Source organism: Garra rufa, chromosome 25 (assembly GCF_049309525.1).
Source record: "Garra rufa chromosome 25, GarRuf1.0, whole genome shotgun sequence".
NCBI lineage: Eukaryota > Metazoa > Chordata > Actinopteri > Cypriniformes > Cyprinidae > Garra > Garra rufa.
The window spans coordinates 14,634,234-14,655,212 of NC_133385.1; the positions used below are offsets into that span (position 1 = coordinate 14,634,234).

General features: G+C 29.8%; 1 protein-coding gene across 1 annotated transcript in view; it reads left to right on the forward strand.

Moving 5' to 3' along the window:
• agbl1 (AGBL carboxypeptidase 1) overlaps positions 1-20,979 on the forward strand; it is a 194,507-nt gene that overhangs the window by 11,001 nt on the left and 162,527 nt on the right. The window contains exons 3-5 of the mRNA XM_073831593.1: positions 1,899-2,045; positions 11,713-11,844; positions 13,421-13,514. Coding sequence (XP_073687694.1) covers positions 1,899-2,045; positions 11,713-11,844; positions 13,421-13,514 — 373 coding nt within the window. The remainder of the gene's footprint in view (positions 1-1,898; positions 2,046-11,712; positions 11,845-13,420; positions 13,515-20,979) is intronic.

Sequence of the window (20,979 nt, forward strand, 5' to 3'; positions counted from 1 at the left end):
TGTTTTTATAATGTTAATATATTTTTTCTTAGTTTTATGAATTTTAGTAGTTCAATTTATTTTATTTAGTTGCCAATATACCATTTTTACTTTTCTTTTAATTGATATTTTTCATATTAATATTAATATTACATCAAATATCAAATTTTTAAATCTAATATTTCTATTTAGTTTTTTTTATATTTTTATGTTTATAATATATATATATATATTATGTACATATTAAAATGTATATTACATCTTATATCACATTTTTTAATCTAATATTTCTATTTTTTTTTTTGTACATTTTTGTTTATTTTAGTAATTTTAGTACTTCAGTTTATTTCATTTAGTTGCCAAGGCACCGTTCATATTAAAATTTATACTTTATCTAATAACCAATTTTTACATCTAATATTTCTATTTCGTTTTCTTTTTTTATTTATATTTTTTTCCTTAGTTTTAGTAATTTTTACTATGTAATATTTGTATAGTTTTCTTTTTTTTTTGTAATTTTAGTACTTAAATTTATTTCATTTAGTTGCCATGGCACTATTTTTACTTTTCATGTAATTTTTACATTTTTATGTTCATATTAATATTTGTATCACATCTAATATCTGATTTCTAAATCTAATATTTCTACTTAGTTTTAATTTTTTTTTATTTATTTATATTTTTCCCCTCGGTTTTAGTAATTTTAGTATTTTTAGTCATTTTAAAATCTACTATTTATATTTCGGTTTCTTTTTTAAGTTTATATAGACTTTTCACATCATTTTTATATTTTTTATGTTCATAATATTATTTATATTACATCTAATATCTGTTTTTTTTTATATATTTGTTTTTAGTTTTCTTTTTTTAATTTAGATATTTTTTCCACAGTTTTAGTAATTTTAGTACTTCTTTCAACCTTTAAATTTCATTTAGCTGCCAGGGCACCATTTTTCCTTTTCATGTCATTTTTATATTTTTATGTTCATATTAATATTTATGACATCTGATGTAAATATAACATATTTATAAAATATTTATTTAACATATTCTTTAAGCTATTGTTTAAATATTTTATTTATTTGAATAATTTATTTGTTGATTTAGCTCTCATTAAATGTGTTTTGAAAATGTTGAAGTTTTGCTAAAATATTTAAATGTCCATTTAATACATTATAAGTATATAATATATTTATATAACATATTCTTTAAGGTATTGTTTAAATATTTTATTTATTTGGTTGGTTGATTTATTTATTGATTTAGGTCTGATTAAATAACTTTTTTGTTCTGAACCCAGACTTTTAATCTTAAAATGGGAACATATCTTGTAAAATCAATTTATTAATTATTGCACAAGTATTATATTCAATAGTAACAAACCATAATAAATCACTTTTATCCTCCTCTTTAGGTTATTTTGGATAAAACCATCTACTAAATTGAAGTCAAGAGAACTTAAACACAGAAAAAAAAAGAAATCTGCAATAATCCAGAGGCATTAGCTTCAAAACCAAATCTTTTAAAAGCAGTCTTAATTATGTTGAAAATACTGTTGATCCCCTAGGATGTAATTATATCAACTAAACTGTTCCAATGCTATTTATTTTCATATCTTGGCCTTATTCTTGTCTATTATTCACCAACAAATCTATCGAATAATGCTCTTGTAGAGGTGGAACTGTACTATACTAATCCTGTAATCTGAAATTAATTCACTGCTAAGTAATTAGCCAAATTTATTCACCAGCCTCCAGCACAAAGCTCTAATCAGTGCAAATTTTCATACGTCGAAAATAAACTCGCACATCATCTTGCGATAATGCGCCAGTGGCAAAGATGGCACCGCCGGTTGGCGTGCGAGTTGTTATCAGCCTAAATTTGACATTTTGTGAACTGATGGCGGATGTTTCCTGTAGGCACAGACAGACGGATTCATCATATGATATCGAAAGGAGGCAGCGAGGCTCTGCTGACGGCTCTGGTGAATTCAGCCCGCAGCTTCACACCAAACTATACCATCCTACTGCCGCTGCTGCATCTGCTGGCCAAGGTGGGCTACAGAGGTGAGTAATGAGGAGGCGGGGCTTGGAGAGAAGGGGAGGAGCAAAAAGGAATGATTGACAATATTTGTATTTTATTTGACTATGGTGGTGTTGTTTTTCTGGTGACAATGATTCATATGCACCAATAGCTGCAATTTAAAACAGGTAAACAATCTCAGACTTATTTTATTAGAATTGTAATACAATTATAGAATTTATTTTATTATTTACTTTAATATTTTTATTTCTATTTTTATGTTCATATTAAAATGTATATTACATCTAATATTTAATGCTTAGCTTCTTTTTTACATTTATTTTTAGTAATTTTAGTACTTTTAATTATTTTTAAAGTTTTTTTTTTTACATCATTTTACATTTCATATTCATATTTGTATCACATCTAATATCTGATTTTTTAAATCTAATATTTCTATTTAGTTTTTCTTTTAATCTCAGTTTTAGTAATTTTAGTACTTCAACTTAATTCATTTAGTTGCCAAGGCACCGTTTTAATGTATTTTGTATTACTGTATTTTTTTATTATGTTCATATTAAAATGTATACTACATCTAGTATTTAATTTTTTTAATTTAATATTTCTATTTAGTTATCTTTTTTTACATTTATTTTTAGTCATTTTAGTACTTTAATTATAATTTTTTTTTTACTTTTCAAGTAATTTTTTTACATTTTTATGTTCATATTCATATTTGTATCATATCTAATATCTGATTTTTTTTAAATCTAATATTTCTATTTAGTTTTTCTTTTAATCTCAGTTTTAGTAATTTTAGTACTTCAACTTAATTCATTTAGTTGCCAAGGCACTGCTTTACTGTATTTTGTATTACTGTATTTTTTTATTATGTTCATATTAAAATGTATACTACATCTAGTATTTAATTTTTTTAATTTAATATTTCTATTTAGTTTTCTTTTTTTACATTTATTTTTAGTCATTTTAGTACTTTAATAATTTTTTTTTACTTTTCAAGTAATTTTTTTACATTTTTATGTTCATATTCATATTTGTATCATATCTAATATCTGATTTCTAAATCTAATATTTCGATTTTGTTTTTCTTTTAATCTCAGTTTTAGTAATTTTAGTACTTCAACTTAATTCATTTAGTTGCCAAGGCACTGTTTTACTGTATTTTGTATTACTGTATTTTTTTATTATGTTCATATTAAAATGTATACTACATCTAGTATAAATTTTTTTAATTTAATATTTCTATTTAGTTTTCTTTTTTTTACATTTATTTTTAGTCATTTTAGTACTTTTTTTTTTTTACTTTTCAAGTAATTTTTTTACATTTTTATGTTCATATTCATATTTGTATCACATCTAATATCTGATTTTTTAAATCTAATATTTCTATTTAGTTTTTCTTTTAATCTCAGTTTTAGTAATTTTAGTACTTCAACTTAATTCATTTAGTTGCCAAGGCACTGTTTTACTGTATTTTGTATTACTGTATTTTTTTATTATGTTCATATTAAAATGTATACTACATCTAGTATTTAATTTTTTAATTTAATATTTCTATTTAGTTTTCTTTTTTTACATTTATTTTTAGTCATTTTAGTACTTTATTTTTTTTTTTACTTTTCAAGTAATTTTTTTACATTTTTGTTCATATTCATATTTGTATCACATCTAATATCTGATTTCTAAATCTAATATTTCGATTTTGTTTTTCTTTTAATCTCAGTTTTAGTAATTTTAGTACTTCAACTTAATTCATTTAGTTGCCAAGGCACTGTTTTACTGTATTTTGTATTACTGTATTTTTTTATTATGTTCATATTAAAATGTATACTACATCTAGTATTTAATTTTTTTAATTTAATATTTCTATTTAGTTTTCTTTTTTTACATTTATTTTTAGTCATTTTAGTACTTTAATTATTATTATTTTTTTAATTTTCAAGTAATTTTTTTACATTTTTATGTTCATATTCATATTTGTATCATATCTAATATCTGATTTCTAAATCTAATATTTCGATTTTGTTTTTCTTTTAATCTCAGTTTTAGTAATTTTAGTACTTCAACTTAATTCATTTAGTTGCCAAGGCACTGTTTTACTGTATTTTGTATTACTGTGTTTTTTTATTATGTTCATATTAAAATGTATACTACATCTAGTATTTAATTTTTTTAATTTAATATTTCTATTTAGTTTTCTTTTTTTACATTTATTTTTAGTCATTTTAGTACTTTAATTTTTTTTTTTTTTACTTTTCAAGTAATTTTTTTACATTTTTGTTCATATTCATATTTGTATCACATCTAATATCTGATTTCTAAATCTAATATTTCGATTTTGTTTTTCTTTTAATCTCAGTTTTAGTAATTTTAGTACTTCAACTTAATTCATTTAGTTGCCAAGGCACTGTTTTACTGTATTTTGTATTACTGTATTTTTTTATTATGTTCATATTAAAATGTATACTACATCTAGTATTAAATTTTTTTTTATTTAATATTTCTATTTAGTTATCTTTTTTTACATTTATTTTTAGTCATTTTAGTACTTTAATTATTTTTTTTTACTTTTCAAGTAATTTTTTGTACATTTTTATGTTCATATTCATATTTGTATCATATCTAATATCTGATTTCTAAATCTAATATTTCGATTTTGTTTTTCTTTTAATCTCAGTTTTAGTAGTTTTAGTACTTCAACTTAATTCATTTAGTTGCCAAGGCACCGTTTTAATGTATTTTGTATTACTGTATTTTTTTATTATGTTCATATTAAAATGTATACTACATCTAGTATTTAATTTTTTTAATTTAATATTTCTATTTAGTTTTCTTTTTTTACATTTATTTTTAGTCATTTTAGTACTTTAATTATAATTTTTTTTTTTACTTTTCAAGTAATTTTTTTACATTTTTATGTTCATATTCATATTTGTATCATATCTAATATCTGATTTTTTTAAATCTAATATTTCTATTTAGTTTTTCTTTTAATCTCAGTTTTAGTAATTTTAGTACTTCAACTTAATTCATTTAGTTGCCAAGGCACCGTTTTACTGTATTTTGTATTACTGTATTTTTTTATTATGTTCATATTAAAATGTATACTACATCTAGTATTTAATTTTTTTAATTTAATATTTCTATTTAGTTTCTTTTTTTACATTTATTTTTAGTCATTTTAGTATTTTAATTATTATTATTTTTTTTACTTTTCAAGTAATTTTTTTTACATTTTTATGTTCATATTCATATTTGTATCATATCTAATATCTGATTTCTAAATCTAATATTTCGATTTTGTTTTTCTTTTAATCTCAGTTTTAGTAATTTTAGTACTTCAACTTAATTCATTTAGTTGCCAAGGCACCGTTTTAATGTATTTTGTATTACTGTATTTTTTTATTATGTTCATATTAAAATTTATACTATATCTAATGACCAGTTTTTACATCTAATATTTCTATTTAGTTTACCTTTTTTATTTATATATTTTCCTCAGTTTTATTAATTTTTACTATGTAATATTTGTATAGTTTCCATTTTTTAAATTTATTTTAGTAATTTTAGTACTTAAATTTATTTAATTTAGTTGCCAAGGCACCATTTTTACTTTTCATGTAGTTTTTTAAATGTTTATGTTCATATTAATATTTGTATCACATCTAATATCTGATTTCTAGATCTTAATATTTCTATGTAGTTTTCTTTTTTCCCCAGTTTTAGTAATTTTAGTACTTAAACTTATTTTATTGAGTTGCTAAGGCACTATTTTTACTTTTTTAATGTAATTTTTAGATTTTTATGTTCATAGTAATTAATATTTCTATTATTTTTATCATTTTAGACACCATTTTTACTTTTCATGTAATTGTTTTAGTACTTTAGGTTTTAGTTGCCAATGCACCATTTTTACTTTTAATATTTTATGTTCATATTAATATTTATATTAAAACTAATATCTAATTTTTAAATGTAATATTTCTATTTAGTTTTTTTAATGCATATATTTTTATTTTTATATACATTTATATAATGCACCAATTTTACTTTTCATGTAATTTTTATATTTTTGTTCATAGTAATATTTATATTACATATAATATCTAATTTTTAATTGTAATATTTATAATTATTATTATTTTTTTATTTAACCCCCGTTTTTCATTTTTCATTTTAATTCATATTTTTATTTAGTTGCCAAGGCACCATTTTTACTTTTCATGGTTTTTTTTTTCATGTTTTCAATTATTATTATTATTTTTTACATTTATATACACTTTTTTTTCTCAGTTTTAGTTTTTTTTTTATTTATATTCCCCACATTCCCACCATTTTTACTTTTCATGTTTTTATATTTTTGGGTTTATATTACACAAAATATCTGCTCTAAAATCTAATATTTCTACATATTTCTTTCTCAGTTTTAGTAATTTTAGTACTTCAACTTCATTTAGTTGCCAAGGCACCATTTTTACTTTTCATTTAATTTTTATGTTCATATTAATATCTATATTACATCTAATGTCTGTTTTTTAAATCTATTTTTTTTACATTTATATATTTTTTCATATTCACGTTTATATTGCACACAATATCTGATTTTCTAAATCTAATATTCCTATTTAGTTTTAATGCTTCAGCTTATTTCAATTAGTTGCCAAGGTACCTTTTCTACATTACATGTACTATTTATTTACTGTATAAATATTTATATTAACTCTATAATATATCTAATATCAAAGTTTTTTAATATAATATATTTATTTTATTTCAGGCAGCTTTATTTCACATACAGAAAATCCTGTTTAATAGCTTTAGTTTTAATGAAAACTATAACACTGAATAATGAATAGTGACTTCAATTTCAGTTTGTACATAAAAGATCTGCTTAAATATTTTTTAACATCTCCACTTGAAAAAAAAATATAGCAGCATATGTGTTTGTAAAAACATAATGACAGTTTCAGACATTTCTGTTTCAGCCAAAATATTCTTATAATTGTGAAATCTGTTCTGACTGGCTGTGATTTTTGTCATTTCACCCAACATTTCAGCTTTCGGTGTGAACCACAAAAATAACTGGCTCAAGACACTTGATTAAGAGACAGTGTAGTGTCCTCAAATTAGTTCAACTCCAATTCAATTTCACGTTTCCTCTTCAGCTCTTCATTTTAAGTGGTTCACACTGCAGGAGCCAGTTGTATTTCTCATTATGATTTATAATTCAATCATCTTTAGTGCTGAGTATTTCATTCTGAGAGTTCATCGTTGGATTGCTATAAATAACACCTCCCCAAAAATAGCCGTCTCTAATGTGCAAAATGCTCGTAAGTCACATCTCGTCTGAGGGTGCAGACAGCATGTGCAGGGTCGCTGTTGGGTCAGGTAAAAGCCCTCAATCCTGAGGGGTCAGAGGTCTCCGTCTGAGCACAAGCACGGACCGTGTTTAGATGTTATGTAACTTAAGGAGCGAGAGTTTGATCCCTTGCTGGATCTCATGTCTTTCAACTTTCCACTCTTGCACTTTGATGTCTGTCCTAATGAACCTTAGCAACAGGGTGAGACAAAACAGCAGGGCACATTTTCCTTCATCTTCGCATCTCCCTTTGCCACTTAGACTAAACACGTCTAAAAACAACCTCCATCTGTTGAGAACGTAAACTTATTTTTTGTACTCAAGCTGTTTTTGCAATGCTTGTAGTCATGGTAGGCCTGCGAGATGTTGGGATTAAATGGTTTCTGTGGTGTTTCTCTCTGGCCGATGGGTTTTTATGGACAGCATTTTTCAGCACACAAAGTTTTCAATAATCTTTTTGCATTTACAAAGCAGGGATCATTGTGTGTTTCAAATGGTGCAATGATCTGCACTTCTTTCGCGATATTTTGACAAACTAAAATCAATAGACGGTAAAGATACGTGTAAGCAGTATTAATTAAGATATTGGTCTAATATTTCACCAACCTGACCGGAAATGATAAGCACAAACATGAATGTTGTCAAGATTCTTGCCCTGGAAATCCTGGTTCAGTTTGGCCAACCACAGACGCCTTCTTTCCTCAGACGTTTTTGCTTTCTTCTCCTTGATTTGTTATAACTTTTGTCAGTCTATAGTTTTCAGAATGTTTTCCTGGTCTGACGGATTAGTACAGCCTAAAACATGACAATAATTGACCATTTTCAGCAGCAATAATCATCAAAATATAATAATAGTGGCTGGGGTACAACAATAATCATCATTTTGATTGGTTCAGGGGCATTGTTTACATTCAATGCTCCCAATATGACCAATTGATGACGTGTCTTAAAAAACACTCTGTGCTTAAAGGTTGTATAAGCGATTTCAAGCCTGAAACATAAAGTGTCACATTCAGCTGACCTTTCTTCACGATCCGCTCGCTGCCTGCCCCATAAATTGGCTGTAAAAAAAACGCGTCTCTGTGGTCAGCCTAGGGTCCGAGATATGCCAAAAAGAAAAAACAATCGGTGCTACCAACCTTTCCACAGAAAAACAAACAGTGTTCCAACCAATCACCGTCAGGGGGTTGGTGTTGTGGACTTTCGTACTGGTGCAGGAATGTGAGGGAGGCAGAGCGAAAGTCCATAGCACCAACCCCCGGATGGTGATTGGTGTGTAGGTTGCATATGTGCATTCACCATAAATGCTGCTCCACACAAACTGTTAGCATTTACATGTATGGAGTGTCTCAGACTTCATCTCTGCATATTGCTGTGAGTTTGGGTTTATTATAACGTTCATCTGGGAACGCAACGTGTGACATTTCATCAGATTTGTAATTTAAATCATTTATAAATCTACACAAACACAGGAGAATACATCAATATCTTTCTCAATATGTTAACTGTTCATCATGATTTCAAAATAAAAGCTCTTACCCTCTCTCTAAGTTTACATGTTTTGATGTCCACATATTCAAGAAACTACAGTCGCTGTAGCATTTCTGTCATAAAGTAATGGCTAAGCATTAAAGATTAAGCGGACTTTTAAATTAAATGTTGTTTTAAGGATTAAATCATGCAGTAAAGTGTAAAAACAATCCAACCTCGTCTCATGATGACAATGCACCTGTGGGAACTTTTTCACGAGACGCAAAATACATACTAATAAGTAAATATCACTGGAGTTTCAAACAGAATTGTCCACTAAATGGCGCTAAAAGAGTGTTTTTTTCCCTCCTGGAACAAATGAATGTACATATGGTACGTTTTATGGTAAAAGCTTGTTGGTATACAGATGCGACTACTGGGCATGTGCACATCAATATACCGTAGTTTTTTACACGCTGTACAACAATAATTACTGTTTTTCCATTACTGTAAGGGGTAGGTTTAGACGTTAATAAAACACACTATAATAGGTAGAAAATGTAATTTATTGTTAGTTTCCGGCTGCAGCGGTATCAACCACGTTTTATGTGATGTTGGTTTTGTATGTGTCACTGTAGTTCTGACTTGAAAATAACGTACCATGTGCACTACACCTAAACCTACCCGATAGTATGAACAAAAGCGAATGTGACATAAAAACGCAATCACGTGCATGCCGTTTTAGCTTGTTTTTGATCTCTCATCTTTCAGCTCTTTCATCGCGAGTCATGTTTTTCACGGGATTCGTACCTAAGTACCCAAGCAAGCTTGTTACATCCAGAAAGTAAAACATATGGAGCTGTAATCATAACTGTGTATAAAAACTATTACAAGTGATTGCTGTTTTACCGCTCCTAGTGTTCACTTCTGTTGGAAACTGCAGTGAAATGTTCGCGAACATGTTCCCACAGGTACGTTTTTGCCATGAGACTGGGTTTAAACGATCGTCAGGCCTTCGATATAATGCTTAATGTAATCCTGTTGCTTAGGCTCAATCCCAATTCTACCCCTTACCCCTACACTTAGCCCTACCACTCCATTTGGCGCGTTCACGTGAAGGGGTAGGGGTGTCTCATTTCTCTTTTGGTTGGAGGGATAGGGGTAAGGGGAAGGGCCAGATAGCCCTCCAAACGAAGATTTTTCAGGACCTCACTTCAAACGAAGGGCTAAGAGAAATTTCCAACATGGCTGCTCACTCGAGCAAGCAGACTCGTAAATATAAGTAATTTTTGCCTTTAATAAGGATTTTCATGACAATGTTTCATTATATGTAAATTACCATCAATCTTGTGTTTGTGTTTATGGTGTTGTTTTGTAAATAAACGTTTGCAAAAAAATCGCTAAAGTTTGCTAGCAGATAGCACTGATTGCACGATATTACAAAATATATTTTTATGTCATATACACTTGACTGCATGTTAGAAACATGAAAGACCAGTGGCACGGCAATTTGCAACGGTGGTGTAGTGGATGGTGTACGCAGGTAACGTATACGGTGTATACACACTTCCACTTTTTAAATCCCCTCTGATGCGCATTATTCAGTGTCCTGCATTCGCCAAAATCATGGCAGTCCACCACATACAGTCATGTGAATAAATGTAAATATTCGCTCAAAACACCCAATAAAGGCAGTGATGATGCAGTCAGGACCGTGGAGCCGGCTTGCTTTGAAATGTATTTAATGATTGCGCCTAATGCATCTGAGCCCGATACGTCTACCGCACCAGTAATATAAATCAGTACATAATAATAAAAACGATACCTTACAAATAAAAAGAAGCTGATTTTTACGATCAGAAATTTCTTAAACCAGTGAACCCCTGTAAACATTTTAGTCCAAGGATCCAGAAAACGAATGCGTTCAAATAGAAAGTTCAAAAATGAAATTCACAAATGAAGCATATATACTTCTCCAGGCACCACTACACTGATTAGCAATTTGCCGCGCATGTGATAATGCGTTGTTTGTTTTGCTTACGGCCACATGTGAATGAACGGTGCGTACACCGTACATTTGTACTTTTTGCAACATGACAACATTTTGACATCTTGGAATGAGTGATAAACATCTGCGCATGTCCTCTGACGTAACATTAGGAACTAGCGACAACCTATAATGACGTATCACAGTGTTGTAGTGGTGTCCCATTTCTTAGGGGAAATATTTTAGCCCTTCCCCTTTACACTTTGTTTCAAGGGACAAGGGGAAGGGGCGAGGGGTAGGCGAAGGGGTAGAAAATAGAATTGGGATTGGGCCTTAATAAGTTCTATTGTTTATAATACATTATGCATTTTCACAGTTTTGTTTAATAAAGCCATATAATTACTTGCTTTTGATACTTTATTTGAACCAATTATTGTTGTCTCATTGCTATTTTAAGTTGTTGTAAAGGCTATTGTTTGCTTAGGACTATTTTTATTCCATCAAATATTATTATAATTATCCAAGTACTTGATTAATCGTCAGAATAGTCGACTCGATTACTCGATTACCAAAATAATCTTTAGTGACAGACCTATTCCAGTGCTTGTGTTCACATTTAGAATGAATCTGATTTTGTGTTTGATTTTGAAAGTGATGTTGTCCCTTTGATATCCCAATTTCCCTATTAGACATCCCAGGGAATGTGGTTTTGATCTCCAAACCAAAGCAATCTGTTTCATCGCAGCTGCTATCAGCTCAAATTTTTTTGCCTTCCCAGATCCCTGTAGTGAGCAAAACACTGTCAGAACAAGACGTTACAAATGTACATTTTATGAACGTCAAAGAGGAACACAATTTTCATTTTTTTCCTAAGATCGTCAGATTGGACTGAAAGCACAGAAGGCAGATGCAGTTCTGGTGGTTCTGGGTTTGCTACGGCAGAATACAGGGAATGCCCGGAGAGCTGCCGCCTGTCTTTGGGTTCTCAGAGTCTTCTGCTCTTGTGGTGAGTCTGATCTCATATCAGTTTGTTTTTGCTTTCTTAAGCGACAGGCTACCTATGATTTAAAGAGATAGTTCACCCAAAAATGAAATTTCTGTCATTAATTACTCACCCTCATGTCGTTCCAAACTTGTAAGACCTTTGTTCATCTTCAGAACACAAATAAAGATATTTCTGATGACATCCAAGAGCTTTCTAACTCTGCATAGACAGCAACGAATCTGACATGTTCAAGGCCTAGAAAGTAGTAAGGACATCGCTAAAGTAAAGTAGTGCATGTGACAAGTCGTAAAGTCGTTGAATAAAGACATTATTTTTGTTTTCTTTGGGCACAAAAAGTATTCTCGTAACCTAACAACGTGATAGTTGTGTTGCTGTCTATGCAAGGTCAGAAAGCTCTCAGATTTCATCAAAAAATATCTTAATTTGTCTTCAGAGGATAAACGAAGGTCTTACAGTTTTGGAACGTCATGAGGCTGAGTAATTAATGACAGATGTTTTATTTCTGGGTGAATTATCCCTTTAAAGTAGATGAGGTACTGTCAAATAATCTAAATAGTCATCAAAACAATAGCATCTAAAGTAAATATCTAGCTGGTAGCTCCTCAAAACTTCACTAAAAGGAGTTCTGTTCAATTTTTGATGTTTTTGGACTTGTCTTTCTGCCTGTGCCCCTATGTGGTTAAAACTTTCCAATAAAAAGCTTCTTTTGATGCACATCTGTTCATTTCTTTGTATCTGTAGTTATTTTTCAATCTTTCATAACACATTTCCAGCTATAAAGCATTCAGGTGAAATTGCAAACCAAGCGTTAGCACTTACTGTGCCGTTTGCTTTAGAACTTTATTATTACTGTATTTATGCACCTGTCGTATTCAAATCTAACTCAAAGAAGAATATATTGTGTTTTGGCTCTGTATGGGGCAGGGGGAAGTCTGCCTCCACCTTTGATTTACTCTTTGTGTGCGTTTCCACCAGCGCTTGTTTTCGTGGAAAATGCGATAACCGGTAAGCAACCATAAAATGCAAATCGACCTTTGTTGGTTTTTATTTCAAATGCAGTCATCTGTATGCAGAGTTGATAGTGTGAGGTCTGTTTATCAGTTATGTGACAGATATCCTGTGAATGATACCCGCACAGGAAGTTGAGCTCTCACGTTGAGACCGTGAGAAATGCACCTCTCGGTTATCGTTCCGAAAAGGCATCCAATAGTCTTTTATTCTTTATCATTAAAGCTGAAATATATCTTTTTTTTTTAAACACTAGACATACAGTCTGAGTACCCTGGGATGCCGAAGAGATTCCGCTGTAGCGACCGTCAATGTTTATGATGCTAGCTAGCCTTGTAGCAAGCACAATGTATTAATAGAAGAAATATCATCTGGGCACATGCCTTGATTATAAGGGTAAAGTTTGGACTTCGGTGGTCTCTTAAAATTCCCCCTTGAGTCTATCCTTCTGGATTGACAGGGGAATCCAGTATACGGCGCTGTGAAATGCAATCTTTTCTGTAGTGTTGGTTTCAGCAATGTTGCAAAGACTTTTATTGTTGTGTTAATCACACATCTGGTGTTTCAGTGACCACGGCTGACCTGCTGGGGAAGAACCGAGGGCTGGATGTGGTCTTCAAACTTATATCTTCACACACCACCAAGCACCTACGGACCGTCAAGTGAGTATCACATGTCGTATGGGTGCGTCATTGACGTATACGGATCTTGAGCCTGACAGTAAGAACGGTTCTGCATGCTGAGAGCGCTGGTCATTACATTACTCACACGCTTGCATACATTAGTCTAAATAAAGACGTATACTCATAGACTGCTCTTTTTTTTTTACATTAAACTGATTGTAAGTTATTATAATAATATATTTAATATACAATTAAATATATTACAGGCTTAAACCCTGACCCTACCACTATTGTTTTGCATGTTATTCTTTTTTCATAACAACAACAACAGCAATGATAATAATAATGAAAATTGTTAATAATATTAATAAATGTAGTTTTAATGTGAGTTTAGTATAATACTACTACTACTACTACTACTACTACTACTACTACTACTACTACTAATAGTAATAATAATAATAATAATAATAATAAAAATATAAAAAAAATATTAAAAAATATTATTGTTCTTATTTAGTTAAAGACACAATGCTACTACTACACACATATTATTATTATTATTATTATTATTATTATTGTGTCTTTAACTAAATAAGAACAATAATATTTTTAAACTCACATTAGAACAATAACAACAATAATAATACGTTATTATTTTATCAATTTATTGTTATAATTATTAATATTATTGTTATAATGTGTCTTTAGCGTAAATAATAATAATATTAATAATAATAATAATTTTTTATACCAAACCCACAATAGAACAATAATAATTATTATTATTTTTATGCTAAACCCACATTAAATCTATAATAATAATAATAATAATAATAATAATAATAATAACAATAACAATTATAATTTATTATTATTATAGTTCTGTCTTTAGCCTAAATAATAACAATAATAATTAAATTGTTATGTTAAACCCACATTAGAACTATAATAATAATCATAATAATCATAATAATAAATTATTATTATTATTTTTTATAAGGCTAAAGACAAATTAACTATAAAAAGAATAATTTCTTATTTTTATTTTAAACCCACATTAGAACAACAACAACAATAATAATAATAAATTATTATTTTATTATTATAATTATAATTATTATAGTTATAATGTGGGTTTAGCATAAAAATGTAATTATCATTGTTATTATTTAGGCTAAAGACATAGAACTATAACAACAATAATACTAATAATAATACTAATAATAATAATAATAATAATAATATTTTTGTACTAAACCCACAATATAATAATAATAATAATAATAATAATAATAATAATAATAATAATAATAATAATAATAATAATGTATTATTATAGTTCTATGTCTTTAGCCTAAATAATAACAATAATATTTTTTTGCTAAACCCACATTAGAACTATAATAATAATAATAATAATAATAATAATAATAATAATAATAATAATAATAAATTATTAAGGCTTATTATTATTGTTATTATTAATGCTTATTATTATTATTATTATTAATAATAATAGTAATAATAATAATAATAATAATAATAATAATAATAATAATTTTATTTGTTATTTTAAACCCACATTAGAACAACAACTAATTAACAATATAAGTTATAATTTTATTATTATAATTATTATAGTTATAATGTGTCTTTAGCCTAAATAATAATAATAATAATAATAATTTTTATACTAAACCCACAATAGAACTTTAATAATAATAATAATATTTCATGATAATAGTAATAATAATAATAATAATAATAATAATAATAATAATAGTAATAATAATAATAATAATAATAATAATAATTTAATGCTAAACCCACATTAGAACCATAATAATAATAACAATAATAATAATCTTTTTAATAAATACTTTTTATTTTAACTTAATAAAAATACTTTTTATTCAAAAATGGCAAGGCTTAGTATTTTTTATTTATTTTTTTTGTGTCAAAAATAGTTTCTTGTTTCTGTGTACTTGAGTTTAGATATTTAGCTGCCTAATTTCTGAATAAAAAACTAGTTTTTCTGGAGTAACATCCACAGATTTGCTGAAAATGTGTTTTCCCTACACAGGAAACTGGGTGGGTTATTTTGAAATTAGCAGGCTGACTGTAGGGGGTTGAGAGTTTGTTTGCTGCGCCACATGTGGCATGACATATTATCAAACAGAAGTGCCAACACAATCGTGAGATGCCTTCCTCATTGCGCTGGCCTTGTGTAATTAGTGTCTTATATTGTAACTCATAGATCAAATCCAGTCCTGGGAAATTTGCATGCACCATCCAACTCATTATAGCAAACCTGCTCATTGAAATGCTCAGAACATGCTTGTTTACTGGGGTTTGGAAAATGTGCACTGCATAGATATGTGTTAGCTAGGTGCTGATTGGCAGTTACTAGGCTAACATGGGTAAACAGTGCAGTGACAGGAAATGAATTCCCACATGAAGTGTGGAGCACTTGTTGAGTGTGTCCTGATGCTGCCCAGAGCAGCAAACCCTGATCCAAGCTGTGTTCCCATTCAGAGGGTCCCTACTTAGTGTTTTCTGCTCCCTACACACTTTGTAGGGTGGATATTGAGATAAGTACACTTCACTTTACAAAAAGGACCTATATGAAATCAGCAAACACAGACAGCACAACATAATATACTTGGATGAATGAATATCTGTTGGTCCTATCGTTTGTTTGCTCTGTCTACTTTTTGTTCTATCATTTTTTGTTTTATTGGTCTATCTGTCTGTCGTTCATTTTGTTGTATCGTTCGCCTGTCATTGGTTCTGTCTTTTGCTCGTTCGTTCTGTCTGTTTGTTTTATCATTTTATCATTCCTTTGTTATGTCTGTCATTCATTTTGTCTATCATCATTCTGTTTCGTTTTATTGATCTAGTGTATCTTTTTATCTCTGTTGTTTGTTCCGTCATTCATTTTGTCATTTGTTTAAATTAAATTCTTGCTTGTATGGATTAGTAAGCAGCAAATACTGCACTACAGAGGCTCTAAAGTGACATTTGGAGGTAAACAAAACAACAACAAAAAACTTCTGCATGTAAGGAACTTGAAAGTATGACCAAGGTAATTGATACTTTTCATCTCACAATTCAGACTTTTTTTTCTTGCAATTGCAAGTTTACATTTCACAGTTCTGACTTTTTCCCCTTAGAATTGCATGATACAAACTCACAATTCTAAGAACATATCAGTCCTTTTTTTCCTCAGTATTATGAGATGACAAGTTCACATCTCACAATTCTGAAGAGAAAAAGTCATAATTGTAAAATATAAACTCGTTTTCCAAGAAAAAAAGTCAGAAAAAAATTGAAATTGCGAGACAAAAGTCAGAATTGCGAGATATAAACTCTAAAAAATTGCGAGAACAAGGTCACAATTGCGTGAAAAAGTCAGAATTACGAGAATTTTTGTTAAATGTCGATATATAAACTCGGAATTACGAGATATCAACTCGCATTTGCAGGAAAAAAGTCAGAATTGCAAATGATAAACTCGGAATTTGCGAGAACAAAGAGGGAATTGCATGAAAAAAGTCAGAATTGTGAGATATAAACTCACATTTGCAATGAAAAAGTCAGAATTGTGGTATATAAACTTGGAATTGAGAGAATAAAGTCTGAATTGTGTGAAAAGTCAGAATTGTGAGATATAAACTTGCATTTGCAAGAAAAAAGAATTGCGAGATATAAACTCGGAATTAATAGATATCAACTCGCATTTGCAAGAAAAAAGTCAAATTGTGAGATATAAATTCGGAATTGCGAGAACAAAGACGGAATTGCATGAAAAAGTTAGAATTGCGAGACATAAACTCAAAATTGCGAGAAAAAAATCTGAATTGCGTGAAAAAGTCAGAATTGTGAGATATAAACACATTTGCAATGAAAAATTCAGAATTGTGAGATAAAACCTTGGAATTGTGACAAAGTCAGAATTGTGAACTATAAACAAATTGTGAGATATAAACACATTTGCAAGAAAAAAGTTAGAATTGTGAGATATAAACTCGGAATTAATAGATATCAACTCGCATTTGCAAGAAAAAAGTCAAAATTGCGAGATATAAATTCAGAATTGCGAGAACAAAGACGGAATTGCGTGAAAAGTCAGAATTGTGAGATATAAACTTGGAATTGAGAGAATAAAGTCTGAATTGCGTGAAAAGTCAAAATTATGAGATATAAACTCGCATTTGCAAGAAAAAAGTTAGAATTGTGAGATATAAACTCGGAATTAATAGATATCAACTCGCATTTGCAAGAAAAAAGTCAAAATTGCGAGATATAAATTCAGAATTGCGAGAACAAAGACGGAATTGCGTGAAAAGTCAGAATTGTGAGATATAAACTTGGAATTGAGAGAATAAAGTCTGAATTGTGTGAAAAGTCAAAATTATGAGATATAAACTCGCATTTGCAAACAAAAAAGTTAGAATTGTGAGATATAAACTCGGAATTAATAGATATCAACTCGCATTTGCAAGAAAAAAGTCAAAATTGCGAGATATAAATTCAGAATTGCGAGAACAAAGACGGAATTGCGTGAAAAGTCAGAATTGTGAGACATAAACTAAAAATTGTGAGAAAAAAGTCGGAATTGTATGAAAAAAGTCAGAATTGTGAGATATAAACTTGCATTTGCAAGAAAAAAGTTAGAATTGCGAGATATGAACTCGGAATTGCAAGAACAGACGGAATTGCGTGAAAAAGTCAGAACTGCGAGACATAAACTTAAAATTGCGAGAAAAAAGATAGAATTTCGTGAAAAAAGTCATAATTGTGAGATAGAACCTTGGAATTGCGAGGAAAAAGTCAGAATTGTGAGATATAAACTCGCATTTGCAAGAAAAAAGTTAGAATTGTGAGATATGAACTCGGAATTTCAAGAACAGACACAATTGCATGAAAAAGTCAGAACTGCGAGACATAAACTTAAAATTGCGAGAAAAAAGATAGAATTTCGAGAAAAAAGTCAGAATTGTGAGATATAAACTCGCATTTGCAAGAAAAAAGTTAGAATTGTGAGATATAAACTCGGAATTAGGGATGCACCGATACGAATCGGCCGATCATGCTTGCGCGTTTTGTCAGTAAAAGCCGGTTCTGAATTGCGTGAAAAAGTCAGAATTGTGAGACATAAACTCAAAATTGCGAGAAAAAAGTCAGAATTGTGAGATATAAACACATTTGCAAGGAAAAAGTCAGAATTGTGAGATAAAACCTTGGAATTGTGAGAAAAAAGTCATTTGCGAGAAAAAAGATAGAATTTCGTGAAAAAAAGTCATAATTGTGAGATAAAACCTTGGAATTGCGAGAAAAAAGTCAGAATTGTGAGATATAAACTCGCATTTGCAAGAAAAAAGTCAGAATTGTGTGGAAAAGTCAGAATTGTGAGATATAAACTCGCATTTGCAAGAAAAAAGTCAGAATTGCGAGATATAAACTCATAATTGCGTGAAAAAAATAATTGGAAAATACAAACTCGCATTTGTGAGATAAAAGACAATTGCAAAATATAAACTCGGAACTACGAGATAAAAATTAGAATTGTGAGATATAAACTCGAAATTATGAGATATCAACTTGCATTTGCAAGAAAAAAGTCAGAATTGCGAGAGCAAAGTCGGAATTGTGTGAAGAAGTCTGAATTGCTGGATATAAACAAGGAAATTGTGTGAAAAAAGTCAGAATTGTGTTAAAAAAAAGTCAGAATTGTGAGATATAAACTCGGAATTGTGAGAAAAGTCTAAAATGTAAGAAAAAAACTGAATTTCAAGTTGTATATTCACAATTGTGGGAAAAAAAAGTCAGAAATGTGAGATATAAACTTGGAATTACAAGAAAAAAAGTGGGAATTGCGAGAAAAAAATAATTGGGAAATACAAACTCGCATTTGTGAGAAAAAACACAATTGCGAGATATAAACTAGGAATTGCGAGATAATGCTGAATTGCATTAAACAAAGTCAGAATTACAAGAAATACTCTAAATTGCAAGAAAATAATTAGAATTGCGAGAGATAAACTGGGAATTACGAGATATCAACTCGCATTTGCGAGAAAAAAGTCAGAATCGCAAGATATAAACTCGGAATTGAGAGAACAAAGACTGAATTGCGTTAAAACCAATTCAGTCCATTTTATGACATGAGAAGTATGCTAAATTTTTGTCACTTGATGTCATGTTGCATGTTTAATTTAGAGAGTAGCAACTAGCTAAATTAATTAGCATTTTAAATTCATTTTTAAGTAAAAGTGTCTAGAAATTTGCCATGGCTTAAGTAATCAAGTAAGAGCCCTGCTGATATTAGTTCTGGTTCACCTCAAAACAGAAGTTGAAGTCACACACTTGTGCACAGTATACATACTACAGAGGCCTGTTGCAGAAACAGTACTGTGTTGGTATGCCTCTCTGCACTAGTCTCTGAAGCACCAGACTATCTCGCCTCATTCTCTTGTTAATTTGGTGCTCACTGCGAACAGGTTAAGTGAAGCATCAGTGTCTAATTGATGGCCTGACCAATTAGTGGCCAGAGCTTCTCCTGATTGTGTTGCTGCTCTTAAATCGGAACTAAAGACTAGAGCTAATCAATGGGTCTGCGAGTCCGTGCGATAACCTAAGGACCCTCTCTGGCTGCTTAACTCCAGGAGCGCAGCTCTGTGAGGCAGATAAAGTCAAATTAAACTGCCATATTGAATGTAAGACTAGAACTGGATTACACCCACATCTGATACGTGTGTTTGCCGGCTTGGTGCACATGCAGATTTTCTTGTCTAGCGCGGCCATGTCAGAATTCCCACAAGACAGGAAGTGTACAGGAGAGCGCGAGTTGTAATTAGATGGCGTTCTGCTGTAATCCGCTGTATGTGTGCAGGGGGGTGTCAGCAACACGATATGGAATCGGTCCAGTTTTCCAACAGTTGGCAAGAGTAAGTACAGCGCCCTCTTTAGGCTTACTACAATTACCTGACGAGGCTTGTCTGATGCCAACAGCATGTGCGCAGTGTTTTGTATGCCAGGTGATTATGTTTGCAACCGTTTCAAGATCAGAGTCTTTAAGTTAAAAACTGTCTCAGTTTTCTAGCAGAAGGAAATGTATCTGCTAGTCTTTGTATGGTGCCTTAGTATTACACAAAGTTTGGTTAAAGGGATAGTTCACCCAAATTAAAATTCTGTCATTAATTTCTCACCCTCATGTCGTTCCAAACCTGTATGATCTTCGTTCATCTTCGGAACACAAATTAAGACCTTTTGTAGAAATCTAAGAACTTTTCTGACCCTGCATAGACAGCAACGCAACTATGTTCAAGGCCCAAAAAGGTAGTAAGGACATGTTAAAATAGTTAAAATAGTTCATGTGACGTCAGTGCTTCAACCGTAATGTTATGAAGCTATGAGAATACTTTATATTATTATACTTTACTTTAAATAACTTTATTTAACAATTTTTTCTCTTCCATCAACGCATCCAAAGCTTGCT